At 41.8% G+C, this 21,639-nt stretch overlaps 1 protein-coding gene across 14 annotated transcripts in view; it reads left to right on the top strand.

Moving 5' to 3' along the window:
• The window catches only part of cacna1g (calcium voltage-gated channel subunit alpha1 G), a 279,545-nt gene that overhangs the window by 179,181 nt on the left and 78,725 nt on the right, over positions 1-21,639 (top strand). For all 14 annotated transcript variants that reach the window (XM_023341248.1, XM_023341247.1, XM_023341243.1 and 11 more), the window contains 9 exons: positions 2,608-2,759; positions 2,888-3,073; positions 4,989-5,103; positions 6,391-6,546; positions 10,808-10,873; positions 18,599-18,692; positions 19,321-19,502; positions 20,386-20,721; positions 20,982-21,161. In XM_023341248.1, the coding sequence (XP_023197016.1) occupies positions 2,608-2,759; positions 2,888-3,073; positions 4,989-5,103; positions 6,391-6,546; positions 10,808-10,873; positions 18,599-18,692; positions 19,321-19,502; positions 20,386-20,721; positions 20,982-21,161 (1,467 nt within the window). The remainder of the gene's footprint in view (positions 1-2,607; positions 2,760-2,887; positions 3,074-4,988; positions 5,104-6,390; positions 6,547-10,807; positions 10,874-18,598; positions 18,693-19,320; positions 19,503-20,385; positions 20,722-20,981; positions 21,162-21,639) is intronic.

Below are 21,639 nucleotides of genomic sequence, written 5' to 3'. Positions count from 1 at the left end.
TCCCAGCTGCACGAACTAAATAATGACTGAAATCAGCAATGACAGTGTGTCATCGTCACCAACCGACTCAAAATGGTGCCTCGGCGGTTGAGGAGGAGCTGTCATTCAGCGGTGGATGTTAAACTCCGTATCGCTCCTTCCCTGTGTGTACAAACGCAAGTGTTGAGTAATCCCCTCCTAAACAGTCACGGTGTGTTGTGATTAGTGGCAGCCCACCATGCCGGATTCAATGACACACGCGGCGTTTACATTACATTACATTACCAGTTGAGCGCGGGGGACGGAGGAGTTATTCATAGAAATGTAAGCGGTGCTTTAGAACAGGGTTTCTGCAAGTTTCATCAACTCAGAGTTAAGGCCTTGTAAGAACTGTGTAAAACCATTATGAATGAGAAATACATTTTGTGACAGAAATGTACAAGTTGGCATATTATAAATAGTGTTAGCTCCAAACTAGTTTTCGCAGAATGCATGTCGTGTATTACGGGTTGACAGCAGAAGTGATCCAGTGGCTCAGACAAACGTTGTCCAGCAAATTGACAATCAATTTACTCTAAACCACGACAGACGTAAAAATTTAACAAGCTAGCAAGCAAAGGTATGTTAGCAGCTAATTAGTGCTATCATTAACTGCCTGAGTCACATAATGCAGTGAAGACGTCTGTGTGTGACAATAATAATAGCATGCATTATATTTTTCTCTCAGGTCAGCATTAGCCTTTTACCTTAAATAAGCTATTAGCTATTTTTCTTACTTATTAGCCATTTTTAATATGTGCTACACACAACATTCTAATGATACCCCACATGCTATTGACAGCATTTAGGGAAGGAGTTGTTCGGAGTTGTAATTTTTGTTCATTGTAAGCTTTACCTGTAAAAAGTTTGTGCTTTGTTCAGAAAAGTTTTCTAATGAATTTGACATTTTAAGGCCTTAATTTCAGATACACAGACACCTTGTCGTGTTCACACTTATAGATGCATGCAAATTTCTTGATGGCTAGCGTGTGAGCCCTTATCGGGGTCTCTGTCCCCTGTGCCTGACCATGTGCAGTGTGTGCGGTGCGCTGCTTATGAGTTGTGTAAACAGTTGATTGCACACAGATGAAAGGCCGCGTGACGCCCGCCTTGCGCCGTCCGCAGGCGCACGGCGGCGTTCCTGGCGGCTCTGTTCTCCTTGTCAATAATTACAGACCCTCGCTACAGAAGTCTGATTTCCATAGCTTGTCGTATTTGGATGTGCTGCGCCTTTTATCTTGGGGATCATGTTCTGTATCTCTCTGTCTGCTTGTTCTCGCTGCCTGTTTGCCTCAAACGCACACGCATACACACACTCCGACGCAGCCATACACAGAGTCTGTTTGATGGAGATGTGAGTGGCAGTTGAGATCTCCGGTGAGCTCTGAGCAGTGCCGGCGCTGTGATCGACAAAAGGTCGGCTGTATTTATTGTATGCAGGGGAAAGAAACCCGGCTGGATCTGTCCTGTTTGAAAAGTATGAAGTCGCTGCCGTGTGCCGGGGTGTGTGTGCAGGGGTGTGCGTGTGTGTGTGACACAGCAGGTGTTGATGTTTTTTGGAATCTTACATTGTGTGGGAAAGTCTGAAATTCGGTTTAAGTGCTTTCCACGTTTTTTTTTTTTTTTTAAGTATGACTGTAGAAAATGTTACAGATTAATGTAAACATGTTGTTTCCAAATGTTTTTTTAGTTGTCTGCATATTGGGTCTTTCTTTCCCTGTTCCTTTTTTTCTAGTAAACATTCTTCAATAAACCCTTTCTTTAAAATGTACCTTCTGGCCTTCCTTAGTCTCCTCATCCTGTCCGTCATAGGGTCATCGTTTCTTCCATTCTTTCATTTGTTTTATCCTTTATCTTTTTTCCTTCACTGGGCGATCTTCCATTAATTATTTCCTACCTTCTTTCTTTCTGGAGTCTCTCTTTCTTCCTTCTTGTCCTCCCTTTCTTCCCTTTCCTTTATGCCTTTCCATTTTCTTTCTTTGTGTTTGTCCTTCTGCTAGTCTCCTTTTTCTATTTTTTCATTCTTTCCCCCTTTTCCCTTTCCTTTTTCCTGCTTTCCTCAATTCCTCCCCTCCTTTTTTGGGTCATAATTCCTTTCTTGCATTTTCATTTCTCCCTTCCATCCTTCTTTCCTTCATTTCCTTATTTTTCGTGACCCTTCTTCCCTGCATCCATTCTTCTCATCTTTTCACTTGTATTTTCCTCGTTTTCATTGCTTTTTTATCTTTCCTTGTCTCCCCACTTCTTTTTTTTCCTTATCTCACATTTCCTTATCTCCTTCATTTTCCCTTCTGTCCATCCTTTTGTCCTTTCTTTCTGTCTGTCTCTGCATGTCCTTGTTGCCATGCCAACTGCCCGCTGCAGAAATAATCATCTCTCCATTTATGTGTGTCCCTCTTATATGCGGCTTCCAACCATAACTTCATCTGTAATTGATCTATTACAATTTTTAAAACGAGTGAATAAAATTTCGGAAGGGTTTTCTTTTTCCAGCGACGCTCTCGTCTGACATCGTTCTGTTCTCTTCGGTTCAGGTGAAATATTTCAGGGCGCACTAAACAGCTGCTTGCCTTGCCTCTGTCTGTGCAGCCTGAGGAGTTGACCAACGCCCTGGAGATCAGCAACATCGTCTTCACCAGCCTCTTCTCCCTGGAGATGCTGCTGAAGGTTTTGGTGTACGGGCCGTTCGGCTACATCAAGAACCCCTACAACATCTTTGACGGCATCATAGTGGTGATCAGGTACGGACTGGGCACTTCGCTACCAAACCGCGCGACATCTGGCGACGATCGAAAGATCAGAACGGATTGGTAATTGTCCTCACAAGAGAGTAAGCGTGTGTCTGGTGCTTTTTGTGTTTGCCCCTCAGCGTTTGGGAGATCGTCGGCCAGCAGGGCGGCGGCCTGTCCGTGCTGAGAACCTTCCGGCTGATGCGCGTCCTGAAGCTGGTGCGTTTCATGCCGGCCCTGCAGAGGCAGCTGGTGGTGCTGATGAAGACCATGGACAACGTGGCCACCTTCTGCATGCTGCTCATGCTCTTCATCTTCATCTTCAGGTAGGTCGGAGGTCGTTCGATTGGCGGCCGCCACAATAGCTGCTTTGTAATTCCACCGCGACATCCCAGTGGTATTAAATGACAATGGAGAAAGACACCAAAGTCATCTTCCCTGATTTACTTGTCACTTGTCATTTTCTGCCCTGTTGGGATTTAAAATGGAGTCTCTTTGCACTCAGCAGTTGTAGACACAAAATAAACGGCGCTTCCGGATTGGCTCCTTTGAAAACACCAGCCAATAGGATGTCAAGTAACATTTGCAACTACTCTGTGTATTTCAACTTCCTAAGCTGCATTTTCCTTTGAGTATTTTCAATAATTAGTATAGAAAAATTTGCAAGTAGGCAAATTTTCAAAATCATCAGACATTTTGTTTCAAAAGAGACAACATAATAAGTGTTGTCGCCGTGGCATAAATTCTGTTATTTTCTCTCTGCTTTTGGTTTTTCCTCAACTTGAAGCCACTTTTCTAAATATTTCATAAGTCTTAGGTAAGCAGAATAGTGAATGAGGAGCTTTGTTGGAAAGTAAAAGTGTCTAATCTTCCTTTGTTCTTCTGCATCCCTAATTAGCAGCTGCACTTCCAGTCCTTTTAAAAAATAATTTTTAGCCAACAAAGAAATCAATTTCCTGCTGAAAAAAAACAACAAACGACAGTCAGATGGATTCTGTGATGTATTATGTTTTACACTTTGAAGATTTTTAGGTGTTTGGCTCAAAACTACAATATTGTTTTGTCTTTTTATCTATTTGAGACACACTCCAGAACACAGCCGTTCACACGGAAACACGGCGTTCCGGCAGCTCTTGTGTATGCCGCACGTAAACAGAACTCCGTTTGAACGACCAGCTGCCAGGCTGAGCCAGCGGAGGCAGCGTTGCATTGATCCCTCGGCTCTAGTTGAGCTCCGCTGTCTGTTTTTTTCCCAATAAAAGGCAGACTGCACAGCAGAGTCTCTGCTGTGTCATAGTAATAACACCCACAATTACTTGTCTGATGTTCCGTGGCCTTTCTGTTCTCCGCAGCTTTTGTTTCGCCGCCGTCTTTTTCACCGGCCGATCCACGCGGACATGTGGTGAACCTTACGGCATATAGACGACATACGACCGTCTCCTCTTCCAGTCTGAATCTGCATGTGCTGAATATTCAAGCTAGTTAACTTTGACAGGTTTTTGTTAGATTTGAACCACAATTCTTAATGTTTTTGTTAAGAGTTTTTGTGATAAACGGACAAAAATGAGTTTAGCACAAATGCAGTGTAAGAGCTGAGGCAGCGTCCTGTAGCGGTCCCAGCGTCCTGTAGCTGTCTCAGCGTCCTGTAGCTGTCTCAGCGTCCTGTAGCTGTCCCAGCGTCCTGTAGCGGTCCCAGCGTCCTGTAGCTGTCCCAGCGTCCTGTAGCGGTCCCAGCGTCCTGTAGCTGTCCCAGCGTCCTGTAGCGGTCCCAGCGTCCTGTAGCTGTCCCAGCGTCCTGTAGCTGTCCCAGCGTCCTGTAGCTGTCCCAGCGTCCTGTAGCTGTCCCAGCGTCCTGTAGGGCAGCAGTACTGATGCTTCATGAACGGTCACACTGTCCATGGTGCTGAACTCAACCAGGAGCTCCAGTCACATCCCCTCTGCAGGCCTCCAGTCTGTCACAGAGACCCGGGAACTCAGGGGACATTCAACTGTATTGGAGAATTCTAGTTAAAGTTTCAAAATCTAACATTCTTTTTTTTTTTTTTACTTTTTTTTTATTTCTTAAAATCACAAAGAGGATAAACAAAAACGTCCAATATTTTTACGCTGAAAGGACAAGCCAGAGAGCATTTTCAGCCAGTGAAATCCCTCTGTTTATTTGTCCCAAATCTGCTACAGGCGTCTGATGTAAATATTTGTCCTCTGTCTTCCTGTTTGTGTTTGTCCCGTTTTCCTCCTCAGCATCCTGGGGATGCATCTGTTCGGCTGCAAGTTTGGCTCTGAGAGGGATGGAGACACGCTGCCGGACAGGAAAAACTTCGACTCCCTCCTTTGGGCCATAGTGACCGTGTTTCAGGTGAGGCCGTTTTCCCATGAGGTTCGGTCGGGACGTTCCCGGAAACATCCAGAATCTCATCTTGTGCCTCTTGGTTTGAGCTTCTTGATGAGTGGCAAAACGTTTTTAGAAAGTGCTAAATTCTTAGCTGCAGATTCAGAGTTATGGATGGGAGGCCATTTTTCTTCAAGGCGACGGTGTCTGCATGTATATCTTTTGAAGTTCACCATGACTGAAATGACTGTTTTAACCCCGTAAAGAGAGGCAGATGTGCAGCAGAATGACCTCAAACTGCAGCTAAAAATGTTGGAACTGGAACAAATATTTTCTAGGCGGCTCAATCCGAGGCGTTCAGTTGTACCTATGGCTCAGCTTTAGAGCAAGTACAACAGTTTTCACCAAAAAGGTGATGTCTAAATTCACAGGGTTTAGACATTGTTCATGTTCTTGACATAAGTCAGTCATTTAGGCATAGTTCTGCGCCTTCACGTTGTTTCTGCTTGTAATATGCCAATATCGAATCTGTAATGAGGAACTTTTAAACAGTCCGTTTTCAACTCTGAAACAATCTGTCACCTTTAAGTCGAAGCTCAAGACTTGTTTCTTTAGACAGGCTTCTAATACCATTTAGCGTAGAGGCTTCTCTTCTTCTTTCCATTGTTTTTGTTGTGTCTTTTTGTTTTCCTTGTTATGTGATCTATACTCTAATCTGTTTAGTTGGTTGTTGTTGAGCGTTATGTAAATCAACAAATCAATCGACCAACCAAAGGTGACAGCCGTAGACTTCAGTCGGCTGAAGAAAAAGCCGCCTAGGAGTTCGGACATTATGGTGATAGTCAAATTTGTTGTGTTTTTATGCAATGGAGCAACACAAAGTAGCGCCTGATTGTTACGTTACAGAAGAGCGACACATGGCTTTTACATTTTTCCCACAAAATCTTAAAGTCTATTACCTTTAGAGTTAGATTTCACCGCAGTACCAGGTACAAGTCTTTGCAAATGTAGACAGTGAGACTGTTTTCTCTGTCTTTTTTTTTTTTTTTTACGTTAGCGAAAGCTCAGTTAGACTAAACAGAGAACATCCGTAAACAGAGATTTTTAGACCCTGTCTTGGATTTAGATGTGCACATTACCTGGACAATTTCTAACACCTGAATACACCTTCGTCCAAAACGACTTTACATGCACAAATCCCAATAAAAGACCCCGAAGTTTGCGGTTTTTGCTACAAGCAGCAACAGCGAAGGCAAATGTAACTAAAACTCTTCTGATTTGACTTTTTAAATCCACTTCTCCTTCCATGTATAGATCCTGACCCAGGAGGACTGGAACAAGGTGCTGTACAACGGCATGGCCTCCACGTCTCCAGTAGCGGCGCTTTACTTCATCGCCCTCATGACCTTTGGGAACTACGTCCTCTTCAACTTGCTGGTGGCCATCCTAGTCGAAGGCTTCCAGACCGAGGTAAAAACTGCATATGCGGTTTAAATTACCGAGCCTAGAAAGAATGCGAAGGAAACTTTATGCTCACAGCTAACAGCGTTCAGGTCAGAATAACCCAGCTCGGCTCCAAGTTCTTTACTTTTCCCAGAAAAATCTGTGTTCGAGATGAATACCTTGGCACAAGTCTGTGATAATGGATAAGTGTTTATAGCTGCGAACAGATGAGACATTCTTGCACTCTTTGCAGTTGGATATAAGATATAAGATCAATGGTTTCTTTTTTTTCTTTTTCTTTTTTTTTTTTGCTTCATCTCTGTTATTCCATCAGCCTTGTCGCCTCCCACTCATTAATCCTCGTTATTGTTCTGCTTGTTTTCCAATGCCGTGAAGTTGCGACACGTCATGAGAGAACTATGTTCACCAGACGACATCCCACAGCGCCCAAATCCACATTTTTACATGGATCTTTCATGCTCTTATGTTCTATTTAATACTTTTTTTTGTCATCAGTAAACTTTAGCCTCTCTTTCATAAATAATTTTAAATGCCAGACAAATTACTGTGATGTATTACGGAGCGTGGCGCTTTCCTTGGGAGGAAGACGGTAAAGAGCGAAAAGAGAGGAGAAAAAGATGCAATCAAATAAAACAGCTGTGGGAAGGAACTATCTTACAAAAAAGAAAAGAAAAAGTAAAACTCATTCAGAGGCCTTTGTCGTTTTCCCTCCATTAGTTTATGGCAGCACCTCTGCTTTGATCCTCGGCACTTTCAGCTGTTGGTTTATGAAGAGTAAGAATAGAAAAAGAATGACTCAATATTCCGATTTCACACTGATCCTGCAGCTGTTTACTTCTTAGTCTGAAGAAATGTGTTTAATATTACAGGAAAATGTTTCCAAAGATATTAATACAATATCAACAAAGATATACCTTTTGAAACAGATACTTTTGTTAGCTCTTAGCTGAAAACCTATGCTATTTAAGTGAATTTGTTGCTAAACAGGTTTTAGACTATGGTAATACCATATGGTAAGATATCCACATATTTGTAATTTTTATGTGCCTCTTTATGATGAACAGAATATGTAAACACATTTATTTATTTGAAGTTTTTTAAAGAAAGCCTGAGCTACAAACATTTCTTGGGGAACAAAGCTAGCTTTAGCCCCGCTCTTTCTCTGAATTCTGATGAGTTATTGTTGACGTTACTGCCACCTTCTGGTGCGTCAGGGATATTTAAGTGTTTTTGTTAAAATTTTTGAGCTTTGACCGAATACTATTTTCTTTTATAGACAAAGTAAAATGTATTCTTTTACAATTATAGCTGGAGTAGTGTAGACATGGCCGGAGTTTTCTCTCCATGTCGAGTTAGCTTATTGCTAACTGTGGAGTTGTTAATAAATAGCAAAAGGCAGACTGTTATCACCTAACTAACTCAGTAGACAGTTTTTTTTGTATGTTTCTTTGGAAGAGTTGGAGACCAACACCAGATAAGTGAGTACAAGCATTATTTTGGCACATCTGCTAGTTAGCTAGCCAAGCGAACAAATGTGTAGCCGTCTGCTGGGCTAGCTAGCAAAAACTTGCCCTAACAGTGATATTTCATTGCCTTGTTCATTTTTCAAAGTATTAGATTCCATTTGGACTTTATTGCAGCTTACAAATGTGAATAAAATATATTTGAGTTTTAAGGTAGAACTTAAATTAAACAAAAAGAAAAAAAAAGCACAGACACCTTCATATACACGCAAACATCTAAGTGTGAGAATCTCCATGGTTCCCTCAGTGAAGAGCTGTTACCTTAACTCTCAATTACTTCTTTTTTTCATCTTAACATCCTTTTCTGCAAAGACTAAGTTTATTTTTAGTCAGCCAAACTTGCTGCCAGGTAATGGGCAACTCAAATGACGTGGGCCATGGCCAGGAGATGTGCTCAACTGTGGTGCCAAGACACGCACACACCGCCACACGCTGTAAAGATGTTACTTTTAATCTTCATTTTGCTTCTTTTATTCATTAGACCCATCTTTTTCCTCCCTGCTCTGTATGGCACAACTAGCCCCCAATCTCCATCTTTCTTTTATTTACATGTTCATTTCACCTACCATTTTTTCTTCGGTATCTTTCTGTTTCAGGCTCTAGCGGTGTGCCCATGTGACTGTACAGTATCCAATGCAATGAGTGCAACCTTGCTGACTTATGTCTTTTTGCTGATTTTTTTTTTTTTAACCCCAGAGAACATTTAATTAATAATTTCACACCCAGGCATATTCTTGCAGTATCCACATTCAATGCAAATGAATACATCTTTGGTTAAGATTATGACAAGACAGACAATACTCATCTTTTATTATGGTACTAAAATTGAATACCATTCAGTTTTGAACAAATGTACCTTTCTGACTAAATATAAAACGCACAAATGATGAAGAAGAAGAAAAAAAAATTCCATATAAGTGGAATAACTGGTGGCACAGTTATTGGTACCCAGGCTTTTGTTACTTTGTACAATCCCTTTTGGTCAACAGGACAGAATCTCCTAAAACATTTCACTAGGTTGTGCTGGTCTAAGATTCTTATAGTAAGACAAGTAAAACGTTAGAATTTCACCATACTGAGGTATGACCAGAAATATTTTTTAAAAACTATAAATTATCCACTTTTTAGACCTGAGCAGTGAAAGCAACGTAAAGGCCGATCATGATTGTACGATTAATTTCTCTTTTTGCCCCAAAAACGCAAATTTGTGGGGCCTAGACATTTCAGAAAAGTCACCCAAAATTGTTCCCCAGATTAAATGAAAGGTTTTTAACCCTCCCTCAGCCTTAGCGCTAAGCTCAGCAGGAGTGCTTGGACAGCAGAGAAGCAGGTGGCAGGAGTGTGCCGTCAGACCGTCCGTTCATGAAACGACATACACGAAATCAGAAAAAGCGCACGTCGCATAGAGTAAACAGCTTGTGGGGTCCAAATGACACCATCTCTAAAATCTGTGGCAGGGTATAGCATCAAAAGTGGACCGGGCTAATTTGCTCTATAGCGCCCCCTGAAGTGAGATAGACCAAACCATATATTGTTGAGATCTCAAATTTGGTACATATATAGATCCCCTCAAATCAAGAAAAAAGTTCTGTCCCAAAATGTGTAGGGAGGCGGCCATTTTGAGTCAAAGGGCAATTTTGGCCCATTTTTTACATTTACACACCCCGAACTTTAATGAACTCACTCCTCCTAAGGATTTTGAGCTATCGGCTTCATTTTCTTCCCTTACATTTTATTGGTGTAATTTGGCAGATATCTAATCAAAATCTGCTGGTATTTGAAAGATTTGATCATGCAGTGCTCACTAAAAGTGGCGTCCAGGAAAGAATCAGGCTCACAGCATCTCAGATCCATCACTGTAAGTAACATAAGGTACGAGGTCCTTTCCCACACGTCCATTCATCGTTTTTGCCACGAAAAGGCAAAAAGCTCCATCTTATGTGAGATTGCATCTGATAGAAAAGATTGCTTTCTGCCGACATCACTCCCAAACAACAGGTTGCCGTGTAGATGGACTTTGATGGTTGCTACGGGTAATTTGTAACCTCACGCTTCCACTCCTTACAGTTCTGACACTTTTGGGATTTTTTTTTCTTTTTTTACCTTTCCTACCATTCTGATTGGGTGCTGTCGCCAACAAAATCTTGGTCCTGGTCCAGTGTTGTGGCCAGTTGATAAAATGAATGGGCTTCTGTAGATTCTGTAGATTCCTAATCAGAAGTACCGAGGAAATGACGTCAACCTAAATAAGTATAAGGTACAAAAAAAAATGCTCTAGTTACTTTTTTTTAAAGGAATTGGTTAGGTTAGGGTACCAACAATTGTTCCACCAGTGCTTTTCCCAAAAACTTTTCAATGTGAGATTATACCACGATAATAAAGGATTAATTTTTATCTCCAGAAGTGGAAAAACGTGCTGTTTCTATACGCACAGCATTAAATGAGACTTCTTGTCTAAAAAGCCTCCACATTCATTAAAAAAAATCACACAGGTTAACTCTAGAGTACGACATGGCCATGCTGTTTCTATGCTGCCCTCACTTCTCATGCTTCCACATGTGGCTTAATGGCCCCGGCCGTCTACTTGGATTTGTTCTCCAGCAGGATGAAGTCAACATTTTCCAACATGTTGAATCATCTTTATTGTTCTCCCCTCTGCTCTCGTCCACCGCTGTGGCTCCACTCCTCTCCTCCGTGCCTCCTCTCCCTTTCTTCTTCTTCTCTCCGGCCACTTCCGCTAAAAGGAAATTACCAAGCGGGAGGACTTGCATGCCCAGCTGAGCCTAATTCAACTGCCTGTAGACTCAGGGGTATGTACAGCTCTGCAGCCCTGCCTCTCCTCCCTTCCCTCTCTCCATTTAATCAACTAGCCCAGTCCTCCTCCACCCTCCGTCTGTCCCTCACCCGTCCTTCTTCACCCTTTCCTCCCCTCATCATACCCCATGACGCCGTAGACCTCTCGACTGCCGGTTTCTACTCGTGAGTGACAGAATGATGAATAACATTGCAGAGGCCATTTTGCATCGTTAATGTGACAGGTTAATATTTAGCAGACATTAATGTAGATATTAACATGCAGCTCTAAGTCACGCTTAGCCACGAGTGCCTTCAGAGGACTGCTCAGCCTTATTGGAAAACAAAACCTTTCTAACTTGTTCTCAGTGATATTGAGCAGTGCAAAATTTAGTTTGGATTATTTTTTTTTTATTTCCAAAAGTTTCAAAAATCTTTGTTCCTGCCAGTCCAATCCAATAGAGTATTGAATGGGAGCTTTTCCAAGGCGTTTGAATGGACGCTGCTCTCTCTCGGGTGTATCAATCAGTAGAAAAGATGAGCAAATAATTGGCTCTTTGATAAGAAGGCAAAGCGCCGTGATTCCCCAGAAGGGTTTCGGTCCCAGACACAGTGTCTAATTAGCACTAATAACACAAGTGAGGATATAGGGACAAACATTATTGATCATTTCTCATTTAAAGTCATAGTTTTGAAGCAGAGGTTGACCGATTCGCAGGTCAAGTCTCTTTTTGGACCAAAGCTTATAAATCTGAACCTCAAAATTTAATTTTAAAATGAACCTTCTGGAGAGTCTGCTGTTCGTTTTTTCCACATGCCATCCTTTATGCACAAAGGTAGGCAATAGCAAGTCGAGGGTTACACCTAGTCCTATTGGATAATGTCTCAAGTTATACTGTCTATATTCTCTGTTGTCTGTGTTGTACCAAGTACATCAGTGTGACGAGGTTTTCACTGAAAACAATATATTTAACCAGTTTACTTCTTAGAAAATGAAATTCCAAACATAAATATCTCTTACAATGAGAAGGTTTTCAACAAAAAAGTTGAATCCCACGATGTATCTTGGGTTTATCAAGATGGACATATTGTGTGCATTCTGTGAGACCCTTGCGCTCTGTTCACAGACGGTTGGGATTTCATAGTCTCTCTCCCAAGTCACCCAAACTAGTTTACTGATGTATTTTTGAGTTTTTAAGTTGTTACAAGCTTGGCCAACATGACTCTCGGATTAGGTGTTCACACCCACTACTTCAGTTGACCACCTGCTTGACCACGAAGGTTGCACAGCGTCAGATTTATATGAACCAACCACTGTCTTAGATATACTTCACTAGGTGGGGCTGGGCCTTCTTTACCTTTAATTTTTCAAAGCATTTATTCACCCAGGTGTTGAAACAATCCTCAAAGATTTTATCAACATCACGCAGTTGCAGCAGATTTCTCAGCTGCATATGTGTGATGCGTGTCACGTGTCCCACCGCATCCTGAAGAATCTACTCTGGTAGGCTGTGGTGGTTCAACGATGCTCTACTGGTACTAAGCAACCTCAAGTACGCCATGGAAATATCCCTTTATAATACCATCAGCCTGAACCAAACCCAGATAAATCAGTGCTTTTATGTTCTTTGCACCAAATTCTGACTGCGGTATAAATGTCTGGAGTCATCTGGACTCCAGATTCATCTGACCAGAGTTTCATAGCCCATCTGCTAACCAGAGGTCAGTCACACTTTCAGTCATCTCAAACCATCGAGATGTTTCCATCCACACATTCAGATTCTGGATATTTGCTCTTTCTTCGGACCATTGTCCATAAACCTGATGGAACGTTGTGTGTTAAAATCACAATAGCTCCTCCTCTTGAGGTTAAAAATCGTGTTTACCGTGTCTTGATTCTGAAAGGCACTGAGCTGCTGCTGCCATATGATTGACATGAATATAGTAGCGATGACAGAGCGCAGAAGCAATTTCCAGTCGGCCATCTTTCCAGTCGCATGAGGCAAATCTCCCATCAGGCTGTCGGAGCATGTTTCCCATCATCTGCCAGTTCTCTAACCTGTTCCCTGCATGGCTCCCTTACTGCTGCTGAGACTAAGTGAAGTTCTGAGCTCACCTGCGCTCAGAAGAGATAACTAAGTCTCCAACACTTGCGTTGTGACTTGCTTTGTTCTCCCTTATAAGCAGACTCCATATCAAGCCTCATGTCGAATGCTCAACTTCAAGCAACGCTTTCTTCCGACTGTCGTCTTTGTTCAAATTCTGTGCTGGCGATGGCAAAAAATCTCCTCGTTTCAAACTCCTGTTTGTAGTGGACGAGAGCACAAAATATGGTGTGGGATCTTTTTTTTTTGGGAACTCCCCTCCCCCCATCGAAGTGAGATAAACTCAGCTAGTTCAGAAGAAGACAGCTCATAGATCCAGTTTCCCAGAGCTGCCCAGTGCTCTCACAGAAATGAGACCATAACTTTAGGATTTTCCACTTGTTCTTTAAGATTTCTCTGCTATGTGAGATCCAATCTGATATCGTAGCGTTTCCATTGACTAACTGTGCAAATTGGAATTAGGAAGATAAATTTGCTTAATGGAAGCAGCCTAATTAAAAAAAAAAAGGTATTTCTACATATTGTTTTTGCATTAGGATAAGTTGCTTTTTCAGCCGTATCAAAATTAGTGTATCATGCAAAACTGCAATGGAAATGCTTTTGTCACATCACACGAGTCACGCGATTGACAACCGGATGTTACTTCCGGCAGAAAAGACGAAGAAGATGACAGAAAGTGGTAGGAGGCTGATGATGTGCCATTTTTAAAAATGATTTATAACATGAAAAAGCATATTTTATGGAAACACCTTAGCACTGTATTTTAATTAGAAAGTGTTTTTTTTTTTTTTTACATTAGCTGAATATCAAGAAGTTTTTTGCACATTTGTAATTGAAACGCAGCTACAGAAGGATTTGAGTGAACACAGAGTGCTGTTCAACAAGGGCTACTGTCATTAGGGTGGCAGCTGGCAATTATTTTAGTAATCTATTATTCTGGCAATTAATCAGGTTTAAAAACAATTTACCGTTTCCATATTTTTCATATTTTTCCCCACAATATTAGAAAGAAATGAACAAAAGTGCAGATACACATATTCCAGTTACTTTTTAAGTAAGAAAATAAACAAGTTGGTGTTGTGCTTTTTTATTTTATTGTACTTTATGAAATACATTAGCACAGCATTCCTTTAGTGTACACTTAATCATTTGTATCAAAGCATGCATCTGCAGTGCAGGTCTGATCTATTGACTATTAATAATTGCCTTAATAGGATTTTTCTTTACTGAATTTGAATCAGGTGAAGCAAAAACTACTTCAGGATGTCTGGGTAGAAAATACTTAGAGACAAAGAAGGATTTTTTTTTAATCTTAAATGCAAAATGTAGATTTTCTCACAGTTTTTTGGCCTATTTACTGCACTGAGTGTGTTGTTTTAGAGCCTGTATACTCCAAATAATGATTTATTGATTACTAAATTACTACAATTTATTAATCTGATTAATTGTTTCAGCCCTAGAAGTCATTAGAGGCTATGTTTTGCGTTTTTCTTAGAAATATGTGTTCTTTGTATATTGTATATACTCACAAACTAGTCATTTAAAGAAGCCAGTTACATGGAGTATTGCAAATCTTTGCAAATATTTCAGGAAGCGATTGGAAAAAATTGTACGCAACAGTGGTCCATTTGATTTGGACAGGAATGTGACAATCACACTCTCAGATTTGTGCAATGTTGAGTATTTTATTTCAATATAAAGGGTTTGTTTAAACTTTAATCCGATTTTTAACTAATCTAAAAGTTTGCGTTTACAGATGGCACTATTAGTGGGCATGCACACACGCACACGCACACACACGGAAACAATTACTTAGCTTCCTGTTATCAACAGCCAGTCTCTGGCTCCCGTTTTTTTTTTCTTTTTGAAGAAATGTAATTGAGATCCTCCCGTTCGCGTCTGCTCTTGATTATCGAAGGGCCCACCGGCGAGCGCTCCCATCTCCTCCTCGCAGGTCCGAGCCTAAATTGGGGGTGGCAGAGTGTAAACAAGAAAATATAGGCAAACTGAGCCTCCGATTTCCCCCCACAGATAATGTCTACATCTGATCTTTTCTGCTAAAACTCCGAACGCAGGGTGAGTAAAGCATTTACTGATGTGTGCTAACTCCCGCTACTCCAGAATGAAAAATTCATAGCCTGTTTTTGCCGCTGACTGTGTTTCTGCTGAAATTAATTTTTCAAACTAAATACCAGATGGGACTTCAATAATTGGTGTTTGACGACTAAATAATAGATCATGCCTGCCTGGAAGGCATTTCACATAATAAGACATCTTCTATATTTTCTTTTTTACATAAACAGGCTGAAGAATAACAAAAAGTGAGCTGGTTATTTATCAGCAGCTCCTTAGCAGACAGTAAACTGAATGTTACACTGTGGATGAGGCACTTGCGTATAAAGGGCTTATATAACACTGTGTACGCTGTTCTCAGTAATGAAACAAGGCTAATGTTAAACCAGGACTCCCTTGGAGCTCATCTTCTTACTCGGGTTTAACTTGTATCTTCTCATCTTTCCACAAAAAAATGTTTTTTTTTAATGCTTAAAGAAAACATTAGAAAGCCGCAGGATTGGAAAACAATCAATAGATCCCAAATATTTACCAGGATGCATCTTTTATGTTATTTTGTGATGAAGTGAAATAATGAGCAGCCTGAAAACCGTTTTTACTGACTTTATAATCGAAGGTTACTTTTTTCTGGATACACCTTTCAATCATTCAAAACTTTAAGGCTGTTGAAGAAGGCGATACTTAATATTCTAGAGCTGTATTTTAGTTAGAAATACAGAACTAGAAATATCCCTTATTGTCTGAGAGTGGGTAAAGTCAGTTGTACCAGTGGCAAGTTAAAAGTAGCTGGGAAGGATCTACATTAACGCTACTTTGTGCACTTAGGATGCAGCAGTCTGTCACTAAAGAGCTCTTCAGTCCTACAACAGTGTCATATTTGAGGTATCTGTTTCTGATTCAGCTCCACACTACAGATGGAGTTTGCACATCATCAGTATTGTTATTAATCTTATGATTTGCTGTGGAACCCTTCCACGGGAAGGCTTCGTTGCTGAATTTCTATCACCGCTTACTAATCTATACATCTGTCAGTCAGTAAAAAATGTTTAACCCTTTTGTTTAGAACAGCAATTAAGTTCAATTAAGTGGACTTGAGAAATGGTTCTGAAGAAAAAACTAGAGTTTTTCTAACGGTATGTCCTGAAACTCTTATGTAGGTTTTCCACAGATTTTCCATTAGAAACACCCGTTACAAGATGTTTCAGGGTTTCAAACTCTCCAAACCTGGTGCTAGGGCTGTCATCCAGCAGCCCACTGTGTTTTTGAGGGAAAAAATGTTCAAAGTGGACAGAAAATTTGAAAACATCACCTGGTACTTATGTGTTATTAGAAGATGGTGTTTAGACACACCGACTATGAAGCCTTATAAAGAAAAAGGCAAACATTATCAAAATACAATTAAAATAAATGTCAATTATTTGAACTTCAGTTGTTTCATCCCAATACATATAAAATGATGCTTAGCCTGAAGGGGGCACAAGTAAAGCCTGATGGCCCGCCAGGCTTATAATACATCGAGGGAAAGCCTGTGTTTGTAGTTTTGTATTTAGTTGCAGTTATAAAATCTGGCTGCCTCTCTGTTTTGAACCACCTGGACATGGGAAAAAAGGAAAGGAATTAGCGATAGCAGCAACAACCACAGAGAGCCACAGTATAAATTTCAAACATAATGGAGCGAAAACACCTAAAACGCCTAAATACATGTCTGTCAATGAAATCTGAAAATATCTTCTCCAACTTCAGCTCGACAACCTATAAGCTAACGCAGCTGTGACTCCAAGATATCTTCGGGTGCTTGATATGTCCTGCTGTGAGCCCACATTTTGAAACGGCAAGGAATCCTCTAAAATATGTAAATGCATGATTACAGAGACCATAAAAGGGTCCGAGTGGCCCTTGAGTTGATTGGCCCACCAGTTCATTACCATCCACTCTTGCTACATCATCCCCCCCTTTTCCCCCAGTCTTCCCAGGTCAAGCAAATCAGATGGGGGTTTTACGACACAGTGGCATTAATCGCTGGGAAGAAAATGCAAATGCGATCACCAGAATAGAAAACCTGGAACGCGCAATATTCATACGCTCTTTTTCTTCTCGGCTCGTGGGAAGTATCGAGGAAGTAATTTGTCAGATCAGGAGGTGATGCGTGGCGTTTTGGTCCGGAGGCTTTTCCTACCTACTGTTTATTCTCTTTGCTGCCACAGAGGTCTGACTCACCAGGCCAGCTTTTCATTAATACGACGTCCACCGTGGCACCCTCTCCCGCTTTTAATAATATCTGCCGGCACCAGCGAAGCGGAACAAATACAAGAGATATATCTAGTTGTTTTTATTTCCACTGATTTGAGGGAGGAAATCCGTTCATGGAAGAGGTAACCAGAGGAGAAGCATGGGGGAAATGACTCAGAGAGTGAGGAAGGACGAGTTAAATGATAAGCAGAGAATACTTTCAGCAGGTACAGACGCGAGAGATTCATCCCTAAACGGTTCTGCTGATGGAAGGATAATTTAAAGAGAAGTGCTTTGAAGAGCATCCAGCTTGCTTTGTGTAATAATAGACCAACAGCTTCTCCTTACTCCAAAGTTCTCAGGGCAGTTTTTAGATTATGAATAAAGGAAATTCAGAAACCTCTGTCGTTATGTCAGGGTGTTTGCTCCTTGTTCTCAGTTTTACTTGCACAGCAGCACTTTACGTAGCTGGCCTTTGTAGCAGACATCGTAACTCAACCCAAAACACAACACCTGTGTCCAGCTGTTCACTCTCCGACCAGATTTATGCATAGCAGAGCAGTCCAACAGTAGGTACCGGAATCACACCAATAAACTGAAAGCGACTCAAACAAGAATGCTCTGTCACTTTTGTTTCTTTTTCTGTACTTCTGAGCTCTTGCCACATTTTGTGAGTAAAATATTTTAGTTAAATCCCCCCCCCCACCTCCACCGAAGCGGACACGTCTTACTTTGCTGCCGTATCTCACTTCCTGTTTCACTCTTGACATTCCCGTCAATTTGTTGCACAGCTGCAGACAAAACAGACCGTCTTTGAGGCCCGGGTGACCTTAACAGATTCTGATCGCTGCGTTCGTCATCCAACCCAATTTTTTGACGGAAAATTGGGTCGGAACAAATACTTAGAATAAATACTATGTTGCACAAATAGCTGTTATTTTCTCACTGTGCATACGGTATATGCCAAAACAGTGTGACAGCATCTTTAGGGTGAGGTACCACAACTACTTTTAAAAGCTTGGACACCACTAATACTCAGTAAGGTTTAGATATTACATCTTATCAAATGCATCCGTCACAGCTATAGGTTTGAGGGAGACATTAAATTTCACATGTCAACTTTAGAGTTAGGAGTTGCTGTATCACACATGCTTGAACTGATTTAGGTATAATTTATAAACAGATAGACTTAAATATCACAATAGTAAGCAAACCTCAATCTATTGGATGTTTTTTTATTTTATTTGTGGTAATGATAACCTTTCTTCTGTGTTTGGTCTGACAAAACACCAGGTTCTGCTTTGTAATATCTCCTTTGCTCTTTTATTTCACAAGGGGGATGCTTCTAAAACCGGGTCGGAGATTGATTCTGTTGCACGAAGTATGGAAGACGTCAATGGCAGCAAAAAGGACTTATCGCCTTCAACAGGTAAGCCATGATTGTCTATAACGTATACTGACTGTACATAAAATGCCACAGAGGACCGACGCGAGCCTGATGTGAAAAACATCTTGCACTACGTGTCTGCTAAAGTTTTATTTGGACAACCTGTTTCCTCAAGGTGTACCTCAATTATTCCCCGCCTGCCGTCTCTATGGTCGTCCTCAAACCAGAACAGCAGCTTTATCTACCACTCATTGTGTGCCAGTTCCCATCGACTCTTATTGCTGCTCAGGCAGCAGCCTGGAAAGCAAATGGAAACACTGCGGTAAGCAGTGCAACTTCCAACTTCCTGTCTGTCTCTTCAGGCACCTATAAAGCTGCGTACCTGGCTGGAAGACTCACTTCTTTACCATCCAAAATTTTGTTAAGCCACAAAGGAAAAATTAGCATTTAAAGTTGCGTTACTCTCCTATTGCTCTGCATTGGTGTTGCTGCCAAACACAATGTTCCCTTTCACTTCCATCAGATCGCTGCTGTGGTGGTGTATTCATGTTACCTTACAAGTACAGATTCTCCATTTTTAAGTCCTTCTTTTTCAGAAAATAAAAAAACGCCTGAACATCCTCATAGACTCTAACCAATCTCCAATCTCCATCCGTCTGTACTTCAACAGTAGTGCCGGTGAATGGTCACGTGGAAATGAAGACCAGTCTGACTCCACCGCTCATCACCCACACCGCTGCCACGCCCATGCCCGTCCCCAAGTTGCCCGTGGCGGGCGACCCCGTCCTGGGCTACGAATCTTGTCAAGGCAGCAATATCTCCATCGACCCAGCCTGCTTTGACAAATCGCCTGTGAGTAAGAGTGTTATTCGTTTCCCCTGCGCTTTACAGTTCTCTTTTGGGATGGAAGGTTTGCCAGGATGTAACCGAGCAGCAAGAAATTGCATCCTTTTCTACTCGGCTTTGGCCACAGTGTCTCAATTGAGTGTGTGTCTCTTCCCAATGAGCGATGATGATTAATGTCTTCTATCGATCCGGCGGTCTGCTTTTGGCTGCAATCACCACTCTATGGGACAACCTGATGATCAAAAAGAAGACTTGTGAGAATATATCCCAATCTTCCATGTACTCATGTCTATCTATGACAGTAGCTGCATTTCCATTGACATTAGACAATTGGACATTGGACAATTCCGCTAATGTCGAAGAAACGCAATTTTGCAATTGCGGTGTTTCAATGAAATAAGACACAATTAAAACCACACGTGAATAAGTTTGTTCATGCGATAAGTTATTAAAAACATGCCACGCATAATCCTCCAGGTACTTTGGGTTAAGTTTTCTTTGCGGTTTGCACCAGTGACAACATCTGGTTGTTGATCACGTGATTTGTGTGATGCAAATCATGTGTTTCCGTTGTAGTTTTGCGAAGTAAACCGATTTTTTTGTAAACACCTCATCCTGGCGGCAAAACGTTTTATAGAAAAACTATTTTTTTCAGAATTGGGGTGTTTTCACAAAACAAATTTATTTTCAAAATGTCAAACTACTCAGTTATATGGTTAATGGAAACGTAGCTAGTGTGAGTCATAGCTCTGATTATCACATTGTACAGCAGCTTTATTAAGGTCAGCTGCCCAAAAATGCAAGAAAACCACACAAGTAACCAACAAAAAACAGCAAAGTCATGACGACTTTTCTCATTGGTCGTCCTCTTGCGCCGCTCTCTCCGCAGACTAGCGTCCGCTCCTCTCCACACGGCCAGTGGACGACCGGCAGCGGCTGGGGCAGCCGACGGTCCAGCTGGAACAGCCTGAGCCGCGTGCCATCATACAAGCGGCAGAAGCGACAGTCTGGCGAGCGGCGGTCTCTCCTGTCCGGGGAGGGCAACTCGAGCTCCGACGAAGGAGACGGGGGAGGAGAAGGCGGAGGCGGGTTGGTGGACGAAGACAACACGTCCCTTCCTAGGACGGACTCGATGTCGCAGCCTCACGGAGGACCGCGGCACAGGAGGATGGAGTCCGTAGAAACTCGGAGCTCCATGGATTTGCCTCCTGAGGCCTTACTGCAGGTAGAGCAGTTTTTGAAGCTGTTTGACTTTCCAAGCTTCTTTGACAGTGTTCATACCTGTTGAATTTTCTCTCATTTTGTCCCATTACAACCACAAATGTTAACATCTTAGTAAGGTTGTGGAGAACCAACAGCAGTTCTTCTGGATTCCAAGTTTGTTCTAATTCCTGAAGTATATAAAGTAAATGTTCCCGATCTGGGTTGCTAAGCAAAAGTAGTCCCTAATTTACTTACCTGCACTTTGTTTTTCCATCCACGCAGGTGCCCTACCTGCACCGCTCAGCCAGCATGCACAGCTCCAGGCCGCCCTCCCTGGCCCACCTACGGCCTCCAGAACACAGCGACTGCAACGGGAAGGGAACTCCGTCGGCCCTGGGCCCGACCAACGTCTCCCTGGAGGAGAACACAGAAGACGAGAACGCGGAGGAGGAGGTCAGCCAGGTTAGTCTCCACCTGCAGTTACCTTCATACACTAACTCTGCCCTTCTGAGATGTTGGAGACTGAACACTATGACTAGGGCTGGACAGTAACCCAATAACAGTATATATTGTGATAGACACATAATCAATATTAATACATAAAACATCTGATAGAATATTCAGTACTCAATACAAAGAACTGTCACTGAAGTCCGATCAAGAACCGCTGAGCGTTCTGGGGGATGAAGGCAGAAGAAAGGCTTTAGCCGTTCAACCTTTTTATGGCTAGCTAAGCAACTTCACTTTTTGGTTACCTAGCAACAACCTGTCAAGTAACGTGTGCAGCAGCAGTTTCAGGTTTCACCACCGTGCCTCAAAAGTGCCTAGAAAAAAAATACACAGTGGAATGAAAACTGTGGGTAAAACATAGAACTGCCAGTTTGGCAGTATTCCAGATATTTAAAACAAACAAAAAAGACGAATCAACTTAGGAAGGTGT

This window comes from Xiphophorus maculatus, chromosome 10 (assembly GCF_002775205.1).
Source record: "Xiphophorus maculatus strain JP 163 A chromosome 10, X_maculatus-5.0-male, whole genome shotgun sequence".
NCBI lineage: Eukaryota > Metazoa > Chordata > Actinopteri > Cyprinodontiformes > Poeciliidae > Xiphophorus > Xiphophorus maculatus.
The sequence above is the reverse complement of the archived record's forward strand: the minus strand, read 5'-3'. Positions and strand labels throughout refer to the sequence as shown.